The sequence below is a fragment of the Nicotiana attenuata genome, chromosome 4 (assembly GCF_001879085.1).
Source record: "Nicotiana attenuata strain UT chromosome 4, NIATTr2, whole genome shotgun sequence".
Taxonomy (NCBI): Eukaryota; Viridiplantae; Streptophyta; class Magnoliopsida; order Solanales; family Solanaceae; genus Nicotiana; species Nicotiana attenuata.
In genome coordinates this window covers 3,439,508-3,453,122 of record NC_031992.1, presented here as the reverse complement: position 1 = coordinate 3,453,122, position 13,615 = coordinate 3,439,508, and the positions used below count along the sequence as shown (strand labels likewise).

The following is a 13,615-nucleotide window of genomic DNA, read 5'->3' as shown; positions in this document are numbered from 1 at the left end:
TCTGGGGAGGATAGTGTGTACGCAGAGCTTACCCCTACCTTGTGAGGATAGAGAGGTTGTTTCCAATAGACTAGTAATAACAGAACAAGATATGCGAAAATAGCAAACTCAGGATAAAAGGATACCATACTAACACTAACACTAACGAACTAATGAAGACAAATGGAAATGCACGACTACCTACTAACTCTCTACCTTAATACCCAATCTCCATGCCGTACCCTCATATGCAGGGTTATGTCCTCGGTTAGCTCAAGTTGCGCCATGTCCCGCCTGATCACATCTTCTCAAGACTTTTGGCCAACCTCTACCCTTCCTCATACCCCCCCCCCCCAAGACCAACCTCTCACACCTCCTGATTGGGGCATCTGTGCTTCTCCTCTTAACATGCAAATTTTTTTGGTTAACTGATAGTCTAGAAAATTTGCATATAGTTTTTTTAAAAAAAAAAAAATGATCTGCAGTGAAAAAGTGAAACCATACACCCTAAAACTACGAACTTTGAAAATAACAAGTGAATTGAGAGCTTTATATCGCTCCATGCAAACGTCCTTTTCTGGCTCCTCTCTCCCACATCTGCCGCCTTCTGCCTTTTCATACATACATTGGGAATGCCAACCACACATGTTCTTTTCTTATTATTCACATAAAATGAAAAAAGGCCAAGTATATCAATTACTACATCCATAAATGTTTACATATCACATACATCCATGCATGTGCATGGTCCAGTATGCATATGCATTAATGCATTACTTTGCATAGATTGCATCTATGACCTAGCTATAATAAGGACCAAGAAAGGAGAGTGAAGCAGGTGAGGGGAAAAAAAGGGTTTTCATCTCTCTTAGCATTTCTCTTTCATTTCTGGCCTTTTCTTGCAGCAATTTTTGCACTTTGTTTTCATAACTCATATCATCAAGAAGAAAGCAGATCCAAGGAGGGGGTGGTAGTTTAGTTTGGTAGTTGAAACTGTCAAAACATCAATCAATCAAATCAATCAAACAGCAGCAACAGCCAATATCAGTTTGCAAAATAGTAGGAAATAGAGTATCATGTCCTCTTCAACTCCTAATTCTACCTTGTCATTGGACCACTTACCTCCTTCCGAGCAGCTCTGCTATGTCCATTGCAACATCTGTGACACTGTCCTCGCGGTATATTATATTCTCATAACATTCTTCTCTTTTCTTCCTATACTTTTGTGAATCAAGAGTTACAAATTAGGTTTTTCATTAGGGTTTCTTGTGCTTTTGGCCATTCTTAAAGTCTTCCTTTAGTTTTTTTCTTAGAGTCATGTTTTGACATTGAGCTCTCTATCTTTTGTTCACTCAAGTTTCTGTTTTTAATCAATTTGCCAACAACTTTTTTAGTGATTATGGGGGGAGAAGGAAGATGTCAAATTAAGCAAGATTTTTTTTTAAAAATTAAGCTATCGACCCAGGCTTTCACCTCCTGTGGTGATGATGGGGGATTCGGCATTGACCCCTAACTTATTTATTAAATAACAAAAATTGAGCGCAGAGGAGGGGACATAAAACCAAAACCTCCCAAGAGTAATACGTAGCCAAAGCAAGAAAATGATTTTGTGCTTCTAACCCTTGTGGGGTTTTTGATAATTAATTCTTTTTTTCTTTTTTGTGATTGATTTTTAGGTAAGTGTTCCGTGCACAAGTTTGTTCAAGACTGTAACGGTTCGATGTGGCCACTGCACTAATCTTTTGCCAGGGTTGCTTTTGCCTTCAGCTAACCATCATTTTGGTCACACTTACTTCTCTCCTTCCCACAATCTTCTGGTATGTCTATATATTACTGATGAAGCAGCACTATTTTTAGGTCTTTATTTGTCAATTTGTTGGCTAAAATTGATAAACGAGTGCCTTTGCAGGAAGAAATTGCCAACGCAACCCCAAATTTCTTGATGAATCAGAGTACTACTGATTTTGTCCTACCTACTCGACCAGGATTTGATGATCTTCCTAGACCACCCGTCATTAACAGACGTGAGATATCTTAGACATACATTTCTCCTTTTATAATCAATCTCAGAAATTTATTCTCTACCTTCACAAGTTAGGGTAAGGTCTGCGTATACAGTATCCTCCTTAGACCCTACTTGTGGAATTACACTGCGTATGCTGCTGTCCTTAAGGAAAGAATGCCTCCTTTTTCTCTTAAAAATATATATCTAAGTTTTGCTTATTGACTTTCCTTTGTGAAGAAGGAAAGGAACTATAGGATGACAAGTTAATTTCTGTTAGCTATCTTACTTTGCAAAGGGCTTGTGTCACTTTTTGTGCTTGAAATGATGAAGACTTAGGTACAAGAAAAATACATCTTATTATCAACATATATACTAGTAGTATTAATGTGTATTTTTATGTACAGCTCCTGAGAAGAGACAGCGAGTCCCCTCTGCTTACAACCGATTCATCAAGTAATAATCATAAGCTTTTGTTTCTCTTTTACCAGGCAAACTTGTAGATATTCATCTTTTATTTAATAAAATACATATACTTAGATATCAAATGCTAAAATTTATTTATTGAATTTGTGTTGTCATATGAAACTAGATATTGGTCTTTGATATTTTCTGCAGGGAAGAGATCCAACGCATAAAAGCAGGGAATCCTGACATTAGTCACAGAGATGCTTTCAGCGCCGCTGCAAAAAATGTATTACTGAGCTACTCCCCCGTTAATTTTCTAGATTAGGGTTCCTCCTCTCCTTTTTTTTTCATTTCGTATTTGGTATGGTATTCTATTATATTCTAAAAAAAGTTTTATTGCATGTTATGTAGCTAAACAGAAAAATCTGTTGCTAATCCTATTTAAAGACATATTAGCATTAGATTATCAAGAAATTTTGTTAGCTATGAGCGATTCAGTGACAAACCAGCAACGAAGCTCGTAGCTAATTCCAGTTTCTTTTTTTAGTGTTAAAAATTATTTATTGTTCTTTTCACATTGATTTAAGACATTGTTGGGTTGAATTTAATTCTATGTTAATTTGACATCAAATCTTGATAACTAAGAACTAGGGTTTCGATGTTACTTGCATCAGAGTTTTCACATTATTATTTTGTTAATGACACAGTGGGCCCACTTTCCACACATTCAATTTGGTCTCATGCCTGATCAGACTGTTAAGAGAGCTAATGTGCGCCAACAGGTGTGTTAACATGCATCTTCTTCATTTTCTTAGCTTTTTTTTCCATTGTATATTCAGTAAATTAAGTTCACATTTTTATTTTTTCCTTTTGTTTTTTTGTTTTGTTGATAGGATGGAGAAGATGTTCTTATGAAAGATGGTTTGTTTAATTCAGCCAACGTTAGTGTCTCACCTTACTGATATCAGAATCAAAGGGGAACAGGTTTTGAAATGCAGAAGCTATACCTATAGCAGCTAGAGCCAAGTCTAACCCTTTTAGTTTCTTTGTAGCCTACCAATTAATGTGACTCTCTCCTAGCGAGTTGAATGTGTATTTCTAGACTTTCTTTCTTTTATCTTTTTGTTGAAGTGTACTTATGGCTTCAATATCTCAACTTTTGCTTGAAAAGTATGCCTTATCCTTCTTAAATCAATAGTCACTTTTTGCTTTTGCACTATACATTTTACAGCCTAGGAATTAATGCTCCATTTCAGCAGTACTATATACTCCCTCCCTCCGTTCCCTTTTACTTATCCACTATTGACTTTGCACACCTCTTAAAAAATAATAATTATAGTATGTATTTTACCGTATATGATACAACCCCTAATAATGATAGCATTGTAAAAGGTCTTGGGAAATAATTTGGGGAATAAGTAATTAATGATAGACAAAATTACATAATAATGCACTCCATAAGTTGACCTTGCATTATTTTAGCCCACTTACAAGTTTGCAAATGTGTAGCCAAATATCAATAAGCTTAGATCTGAATTTTTTTCCAGTTTTTTATGCTCTATATCTTCAAGCGTGAAACATTTCCATTCTCTTTTTTCCTCAAATTTCTACACACCTATCACAACTACGAAAATAAAAAACAAACGCGAGAAATCTAAAATCTCATCTTCCTTTAATGCTAATTTTGTTAGATTTTGAATATGATTTTGTGAGAAATTTGGAGTGGGTATTGTTTGAACTTATTATAATTAGTCTACGTAGACTGTATACGAAGTTTGAAGTCATTTAATGGAGATTTGGAATAGTTTTAATCAAGAATAGCAAGTGAAAATCGTACAAAAAGTTCGTCAGAGATGCTTATACATTTTTATACAATATTATACACTTTTATACAAAGTGGTATATTATATATATAGTTGTATAAAAATGTATAAAGATGTATAAGCACAGTAATAAAAATGTTAGTGATACACCATGTATGTAGGTGTGTAGTAGTTGAAAGAAGAAGAAGAAGAAGAAGAAGAAGAAGAAGAAGAAGAAGAAGAAGAAGAAGAAGAAGAAGAAGAAGAAGAAGAAATAGTGTGAGAAATCCACCAAATACCTGTAAATAATGTATCAACCTTGTATAAAATAATAAAAAGAGTCTTTATACACCATTATACATTACTTATACACTATTATACAAATGAATCCTATTAATGGAGCTTCACGGATTCATCTTCTTCTTTGGGCATCTTCCGAAATTCAACTCAAATCTAGCTCAAATCTGCTCCAAATCACTTCAAATTTGAGTTTTGAACTTATTGGGCCAACACCCAATCCAAACAACTAACAAAATTGAAAAATCCAATTTCTGAAATTGAAGCTTCGAATGACCTTTAATGGTGACTCCAAAAATAATAATTCTCTTAAGTGGTATTTTTTCTTCTCTTCTTAATAGTGATTATAAACTTTGAATCTGGAAGGAGAATTGAAGAATATATATATATAATGGTAAAGAAATTTTAGGGTGCAAAGTCCTGAAAGAGGAAGAAAAAGAACGAAGAAAAGAAAAAAAATAGGGTGGGCTAACTGGTGAAAAATAACTTTCAGATTATGTACAACCTGGGCCATATCAGGTAAAAGCTTCAAACGTGGGCCATTTTTTGATGGACTGTTAGGCCAGGTGACAAGGAGCGTAATTTTCCCTTAATGATAAGGGTTAAATAAGAAAAAAGAAATTATTTTTCTCTTAATTTAGTACAGTGGACAAATAAAAATAAAAATGTATTTTTAGTATAGTTGACAAGTAAAAGTGAACAGAGGAAATACTATCCAATAAGTTTGTATTCTTGTGTTGTATTAAAGGATACTCACAAAACAAAGAAAAACAAACTTGGGAAATGGTAGCATATAGCTAGAATAATTATAAACGAGAATATTCATTTAAGCACTACTGTGTGTGTTAGTTTCATATATTCAATGAATTGTCGAATCCAATCAGATTATTATGGTTATATTGTGTTACTATTGAGATACCAAAGAGATAACTATCAGATTCTGTAGGTTCAAATTCAAAATTTAGTTGCTGTTATAAATCCTGCAAAGGGATCCATCCACTTGCAACGATGGATGTCTCCCATAACAGGTTTTGGATTGGTTATGTATCCATAACAGGTTTTAGATTGGTTATGTATCCATAACAGGTTTTAGATCAGTTATGTATTTATCATAGGTTTTGGATTGGTTTTGTAATAACGAAATGTTTCTATAAATAGGTTCACTGATGAACCTATTCCACACTCTAAAACGAAGAAATAAATCCTCTCTTCTAATATTATCATTCTCTTCTATTATTAGTCCTAGTTAATTACATAGTTCTTGCTATATTGCTTTTATTTCATAACACGTTATCAGCACGAGCTCCTAACCAACTTTAATCATCTTCCAGTTGTGCTTATTTTCTTCCTCGGAACAAGGTGGGTAACTCTAAATTCATACAATTACATAGTTTTATAAATTATGACAGTAACTTAGTTGATTGTCAAATATGGGATGCTTACTTTTTATTAAAAACAAGTGATTTCCTGCGCCAAGCTGAAAAAGTTATGCTTACTGTCTTTGATAATAGAGAAGAATCTTTACAATTAACCAACTTGATATTACTATCACATCAAAATATTTTTATATTTAATATTTTAGATCTTGGTTATTTGTATATTCTTGATATGGGTCTTCTAATGGTTAATTGTTAAAGTTATATTCATTAGTAAATAATTTCTTCCTACTTGTTCGGTGCATAAAACAACAACCAGCTAAGTTGTCCATGCATATATTTTTGAGATTCTGGCAAAGTTTAAATTTTAATAGGTGAAAAACTATTGCTGACCCAAAAAAGAAATTTTCATGTTATCGTACTGGTACAAAACAGATATTTGTTCTTGTAACCTTCATTGGTAATAGTTCTTATCATATTTCTGATATAATCATTATTTTTGGATAGTTTTTATTATGCAAATTTGTCAAAGCTTGAACTTGTGGCACTTGACATCTCCGGAAAGAATTATTTATCATAGGTCCTTGATGCTAAAATTCACCTTGCTGCAAAAGCTCTTAAAAATACTATTATACAAGGAAATGAAGCATCAGGCCAGGATAAGGCAAATGCTATGATTTTTCTTCATTGTCATCTCGATGAAGGGTTAAAAACTGAATACTTAACCCTCAAAGATCCATTTGAATTATGGAGCAGTTTGAAGGAACGATATGACCATCTTAAGGCAACGGTATTGCCAAGAGCTCGATATGAATGGATTCACTTACGGTTAAAAGATTTTAAAACTGTAAGTGAATATAATTCTGTTGTATTCAGAATAACTTCCCAACTTAAATTATGTGGGGAAATTGTGAATGATGAGGATTTACTGGAAAAGACTCTTTCTACTTTTCATGCCTCAAATATGGTATTGCAGCAACAATACCGTGAAAAGAGTTTAAAGAAATATTCTGAATTAATCTCATGCCTCCTGGTGGCTGAGAAACATAATACCCTTTTAATGAAAAATTATGAAGCCCGTCCCACTGAATCTGCACCATTTCCTGAAGTGAATATGGTAGCAGTGACTCAAAAGTCTGAAAGAAGACAAAATAATTATCGTGGCTGTGGCCGTGGCCATAGTCGTGGATGTGGAAGGGGACGAAATAATTATCATCATCATGGTGGAAATAAATAGGAGAACAATAAAGATCCTTAAAATAATTCTTTGAAGGGCAGAGTTAATATTTGCCAAAGATGTGGTATGAAAGGTCATTGGGCACGTGTTTGTCGTACACCCGACCATTTTGTCAAACTTTATCAAGCATATATTAAAAGAAAAGATAACAATGTGGAGGCACACTTGATGAAGCAGGTCCCTCAAACAAATATGATGATGTTGAGGCAAATCTTGCATATAAAGATGATGATTTTGGAGGCCTTGCAAATATTACTCATTTAGTAGCTGGAGACTTCTTTGAAGATATTGACTGAAGAAGTGATTATCTTACTGGGGAATAAAACTTTAAGAAAAGTTTTTATTTTTACATTATGTCTTTAAGTAGTTTGTTCTTCTTACTGAACTTTCCTAAAACATCAGATATGCTAGTTTCTACATTCCTCGTGTAATTTCTAATGTTCCTTTTATTTATAGTCTTTCGTATTTCTTATGATGTACTTTTTGTTTATTTATGAAGAATGTTGAAATTTCCCAGTATTCAGTTAGTTCTGAGATCAATAAAGATGATATATGTCTTTTGGATAGTGCTACAACACATACTATTTTAAGAGATAAGAGATATTTCTCTTATTTGGTGATGAAAGACGCCAATGTTAATACATATCTGGTAGTACAAAATTAATTGAAGGCTCTGGAAGAGCAAATTTATTACTACCCGGAGAAACAAATTTGGCTATTAATGATGCATTATATTGTAGTAAGTCTCAAAGAAACTTACTAAGTTTCAAAAATATTCGCCAAAACGGATATCACATTGAGACTACAAATAATAAAAAGATTGAATATCTTTATATTACTACAATAAAGTCGAGTAAGAAATATGTGCTTGAAAAGCTACCTGGTCTTTCCTCTAGCTTGTGTACTACACAAACATTGGCAGGGTTGAAACACATGCTATAGTAAACCAGAAATTTACTAATTCAAATGATTTTATTATTTGGCATGACCGGTTGGGCCATCCCGGTTCTAGCATGATGCGCAAAATAATTGAGAATTCACATGGACATGTATTGAAGAACCAAAAGATTCTTCAATTTAAGGAATTCTCTTGTGCTGCATGTTCTCAAGGAAAATTTATTGCTAGGCCATCAGTAACTAAAGTTGGAATTGAATCCCCAACAATTCTGGAACGTATACATGGTAATATATGTGGGCCCATTCACCCACCATGTAGACCATTTAAATATTATATGGTTTTAATAGATGCATCTACAAGATGGTCTCATGTGTGCTTATTATCAACTCGCAATCTGGCATTTGCGAGGTTGTTGGCTCAAATAATAAGATTAAGAGCACAATTTCCGGATTATGCAATTAAGACAATTCGTCTTGATAATGCTGGTGAATTTACATCTCAAGCATTTAATGATTATTGTATGTCAACTGGGATAACAGTTGAACATCCTGTTGCTCGTGTTCATACTCAGAATGGTCCGGCGGAATCATTTATCAAACGCCTCCAATTAATTGCTCAACCATTGCTTATGAGAACGAAACTTCCTATTTCGATATGGGGTCATGCTATTTTGCATGCAGCAGCACTTGTACGCGTCAGGCCAACGAGTTATCATAAAATCTCCCCATTACAATTGGCTTATGGTCAGGAGCCAAATATTTCTCATCTTAGAATATTTGGATGTGTGGTATATGTTCCAATTGCTCCACCACAACGCACAAAGATTGGTCCCCAAAGAAGGTTGAGGATATATGTTGGATATGAATCTCCCTCTATTATTAAATATTTGGAACCCATGACTGGAGGTTTATTTACGGCAAGATTTGCTGATTGCCATTTTGATGAATTAGTTTTTCCAACATTAGGGGGAGAGAATAAGCAGCTGAAAAAGGAGATAGACCGAAATGCATTATCATTAACTTATTTAGATCCTCGTACAAATCAATGTGTACTGGAAGTTCAAAGGATAATTCATTTGCAAAGTATTGCAAATCAACTTCCAGATGCATTTACCAACCTACCAAGGATTACTAAATTTCATATTCCAGTTGCAAATGCTCCAATCCGAGTTGATGTCCCGGTAGGACAATCTGTTAAAGTATATGAGTCTAAGACACACTTAAAACGTGGCAGACCAATCGATTCTAAAGATAAATGTCACGACACAAACCCCGATCCGGTCATGATGGCGCCTCTTGTGAAGACAAGGCCAGCCAACCAACCCATTTCACCTTTACAGAATAGTATCATATAGTAACCGCTTGTGACGACCCAAAGGGTCATCACCTGTTTCCTTAACCATTTTGTACTTTCGAGGCCTTGAAAACCTCGTTTAGGGTTGCCTCGATTCGCGTACGCAGTCCGGGCGCGTAGCCGGAAAACTTAAATATGAACTCTGTGAGAAAAATGCTAAACTTTGATATTAAAATGAATAAATTTGATTTCGGTCAACATTCTGGGTAAACGGATCCGGACCCGTGATTTGACGGTCCCGGAGGGTCCGTAGGAAAATATGGGACATGGGCGTATGCCCGGAATCGAATTCCGAGGTCCCAAGCCCGAGAAATAAATTTTTGTGTGAAATTGCTTTCTGGAAATAATTAAGGAAATTGAAAACGAAATTTGATTAGAAGACTATGGTATCGGGCCCGTATTCTGGTTCCGGCGCCCGGTACAAGTCTTATATGTGATTTAAGCACTTTCTGTAAAGTTTGGTTGAAAACGGACGTCGTTTGACGTGTTTCAGACTTAAAATGGAAATTTGATGTTTTATGAAAATTTGGAAGAAATCATGAGTTTTGAGGCTTGATTCGATGTATATGATGTTGTTTTCGCGATTTGATCGCACGGATAAGTCCGTAGGATGATTTTGAGGTGGTGTGTATGTTTGGTTTGGAGCCCCGAGGGCTCGGGTGAGTTTTGGATAGGTGTCGGAGTGCATTTTGAACTTAGAGAAAATCTGGTGCATTCAGTCCTGCAATTTTCGCATTTGCGAAGCAGGCCTCGCAAATGCGAGCCTGGCATCGCAAATGCGAGGAAGGGAAGATTTAGATGGGTCGGAAATGCAAATAATTGGTTCGCAAATGCGAAAGTGGGCCAGCCGCAAATGCGACCTTCAGGCTCGCAAATGCGGAGTCTGGACTATCGCAAATGCGACATAAGTGTCGCAAATGCGATGCCCTTGTTTTTGCTCAGTGCTCGCAAATGCGAACATGACTTCGCATTTCCCATATTTGGTCGGGGTTCGCAATTGTCGCATTTGCGACATAAGTGTCGCAAATGCGATGCCCTTGTTTTTGCTCAGTGCTCGCAAATGCGAACATGACTTCGCATTTCCCATATTTGGTCGGGGTTCGCAATTGCGAACCCCCGTTCGCAATTCCCATATCTGAGGTCCAGCAAATTTTATACTTAGTCGAATTTGAACCATTTTTCACCATTCTTTCAAAACCCAAACTCCTTAGGCGATTTTTCAAGAACAAGTTTCATTCCAAATCATTTGTAAGTCGATTTTTACTCAATTCTTTCAATCATTAACATCATTTAACATGTTTTTCACTTAAAATCAATCATTTTCATGGGTGAAATTGGGGGTTTTGGGTAAAACCTAGGTTTTTCTAAAATTGGGGATTTGGACCTCAATTTGAGGTCCAATTTCAAAACAAATCACATATTTGGGTTCGTGGGGGAATAGGTAATCGGGTTTTGGTTCGAACCTCGGGTTTTGACCATGTGGGCCCGGGGGCGATTTTGGAATTTTTGGGCAAAACTTTGAGAAATTCATTTTTATGCATTCAAAATGATTCATTTAGTGTTTGTTAAAGTAATTAAGTGACTTGTGACTAGATTCGAGCGGATTGGAGGTGGAATCACGGGGTAAAGCTATAGTTGAGGCTTGAGTTGAGTTCAAATCATCGAGGTAAGTGTTTGGTTTAACCCTAGCTTGAGGGATTAGGAGTTGAGTCATAATTGCTACTTGTTTTGTGTTGAGTACGACGTATGGGCATGGTGACGAGTATCCATGCGTCGGTGTCGAGCATGACCATGTGTCTTAATTTGATAATTGTGTACCCTTGTTTGATCCTATGAAAGTTGTGACTGAATATTGGGATTAGTTGTTCCAAGAAGAAGTTGAATAGGATTGGTTATAGCTGACGCTCCCTTGTCGGGATGTTTGACTTGTTGTTATTATTCCCTTGCCGTGAAGAGTATTAGTTTTGATTGTTTCCTTGTCGGGATTGTATTGTGTATTGTGTTGAAAGTAAAGGGAGCGGGTGGTACGCCTACCACAAGTGATATTGAAATGGGAGCGGGTGGTACGCCTACCACAAGTGATATTGAAATGGGAGTGGGTAGTACGCCTACCACGAGTGATATTGAAATGGGAGCGGGTGGTACGCCTACCACGAGTGATATTGAGAAATGGGATCGGGTTGCACGCCTGCAACAAGATGAGTTGAATATGAAAGTTGCCTTATCTTTTCATTTATTGCTAGAAGTTAAACTATAGATGTACGTGCTATTCTACCTGATATTTTATTTCTATCTGTTGCCCCTGAAGCATGCTCCCTCCTCCAGCTTTAACTGTTCTTTTATTGCTACTTCTCCGTTGTACTTGTATATATATCTGCACAGGTTTATCTGGAGTCTGGTCCTAGCCTCATCACTACCTCGCCGGGGTTAGGCCAGACACTTACCAGCACATGGGGTCGGTTGTGCTGATACAATACTCTGTGCTATTTTGCACAGATCCAGGTTTTGGACAGCAGCAGCAGTAGTGTGGAGCAGACCTTTAGTCCAGAGAGATCCGAGGTAGCCTTGCAGGCGTCCGCAGGCCCGGCGTCTCCCCTATCCTTTATTCTGTCTGTTATCTCATTGTATTCGAGACAAACAGTTTATGTTATCTTTCAGACATTGTATTTAGTATTCTTAGTAGTTCGTGAGTATTGTGACACCAGTCTTGGGTAGAGGCTTTTGTTGAATCTTCCGCATTTCTATTCAGTTTTCTATAATATTAAGACTTTCGCTTATTATTTAATTTCGTTACTTTTGTATTATTGCCGATAATTGTTAAAAGGGATTATGCTATTAATGAAAAAGTAATTAAATTTGGCTTGCCTAGCTCTCATTAGTAGGCGCCATCACAACTCCCGAGGGTGGGAAATCCGGGTCGTGACAAGTTGGTATCAGAGCTCTAGGTTGCATAGGTCTCACAACTCACGGACAAGCTTAGTAGAGTCTGAGGGATCGGTACGGAGAAATCTGTATTTATCCCCCAGAGGCTACCGAGTTAGGAAAAAGTCTCACATTTGTTCTTTCTTATCGTGCGGTTTGGTTTCTCAATGCTAATTGAATTTCTACTCGGTTCTTTTGCAGATGGCAAGAACACGTGCTTCCTCATCTTCTGATCAGCAGTCCGAGCCCCAGGCAACTTTCGCTAGGGGCAGAGGCCGAGGCCGTGCTAGAGGCCGAGGTAGGGGCAGGGCTCAACCTCGAGCAACAGCACCAGTGGTGGAGCCTCAGGTTGACTTTGACGATGAGGTTCCGACCGCAGCCCCAGCAGTTCCGGTAGGCCCAGCTCAGGTCCCAGAGGGGTTTATTGCTACCCCAGTTCTTCAGGACGCTTTGGTTCGATTGATAGGCCTCATGGAGAGTGTTACCCGAGCGGGTTTGCTTCCTGTAGCACCAGCTGTCTCTCAGGCGTGAGGAGGGGCCCAGACTCCTGCTACTCGTACTCCAGAGTAGGGAGTTCCCCCGATTCAGACTCCAGTAGTTCAGCCAATTGGAGCAGCTCAGCCGGGTGTGGTAGCCCAGGCCGGTGATAGGGCAGCTATGTCTGTCGATGCTTTATGGAGGTTGGATAGGTTCACCAAGCTCTTCACTACCACTTTCAGTGGTGCATCTACCGAGGATCCTCAGGATTATTTGGATAGCTGCCACAAGGTTCTTCGGAACATGGGTATTGTTGAGACCAATGGGTTGATTTCGCTACATTCCGGTTGTCTGGATCCGCCAAGACTTGGTGGAGGGATTATTGTTTAGCTAGACCAGCAGGATCTCCAGCCTTGACCTGGGAGCAGTTCACACATCTATTTCTGGAGAAGTTTCTCCCTATTACACAGCGAGAGGCCAATCGGAGGCAGTTCGAGTGTCTCCATCAGGGATCCATATCAGTCACCCAGTACGAGACCAGGTTTATTGAGTTGGCTCGCCATGCTATTGTCATACTCCCCACTGAGAGGGAGAGAGTGAGACGGTTTATTGATGGACTCATTCAGCCTATTCGTCTCCAGATGGCTAGAGAGGCGGGGAGTGATATCACTTTTCAGGAGGCGGCCAATGTGGCCCAGAGGATCGAGATGGTATTGCCACAGGGGGGGGTGTTCATAGAGCAGACAAGAGACCCCGTCAGTCAGGCCGATTCAGTGGTGCCTCATCTAGAGGCAGAGATTCGTATGATAGGGGTCAGCCTTCTAGGCCCTTTCAGTCAGCTCTTCAGGTCTCCCATGGTACTTC

The 13,615-nt window shown here is 37.8% G+C and overlaps 1 protein-coding gene across 1 annotated transcript; it reads left to right on the top strand.

Moving 5' to 3' along the window:
* LOC109224837 (protein YABBY 4-like) lies at positions 712-3,610 on the top strand. The gene is made up of 7 exons (XM_019389385.1): positions 712-1,157; positions 1,656-1,796; positions 1,889-2,003; positions 2,389-2,437; positions 2,600-2,675; positions 3,097-3,171; positions 3,283-3,610. Exons 1-7 carry the CDS (start codon positions 1,056-1,058, stop codon positions 3,349-3,351), a joined length of 627 nt encoding a protein of 208 aa, XP_019244930.1. The 5' UTR covers positions 712-1,055; the 3' UTR covers positions 3,352-3,610.

Excerpts from the sequence above, each read along its gene's own strand:
- LOC109224837 (XM_019389385.1), top strand. The coding sequence starts at position 1,056 with ATGTCCTCTTCAACTCCTAATTCTACCTTGTCATTGGACCACTTACCT. Across the intron at positions 1,158-1,655 it reads TCTGTGACACTGTCCTCGCG|GTAAGTGTTCCGTGCACAAG; the intron begins GTATATTATATT and ends ATTGATTTTTAG. Across the intron at positions 2,438-2,599 it reads GCTTACAACCGATTCATCAA|GGAAGAGATCCAACGCATAA; the intron begins GTAATAATCATA and ends TATTTTCTGCAG.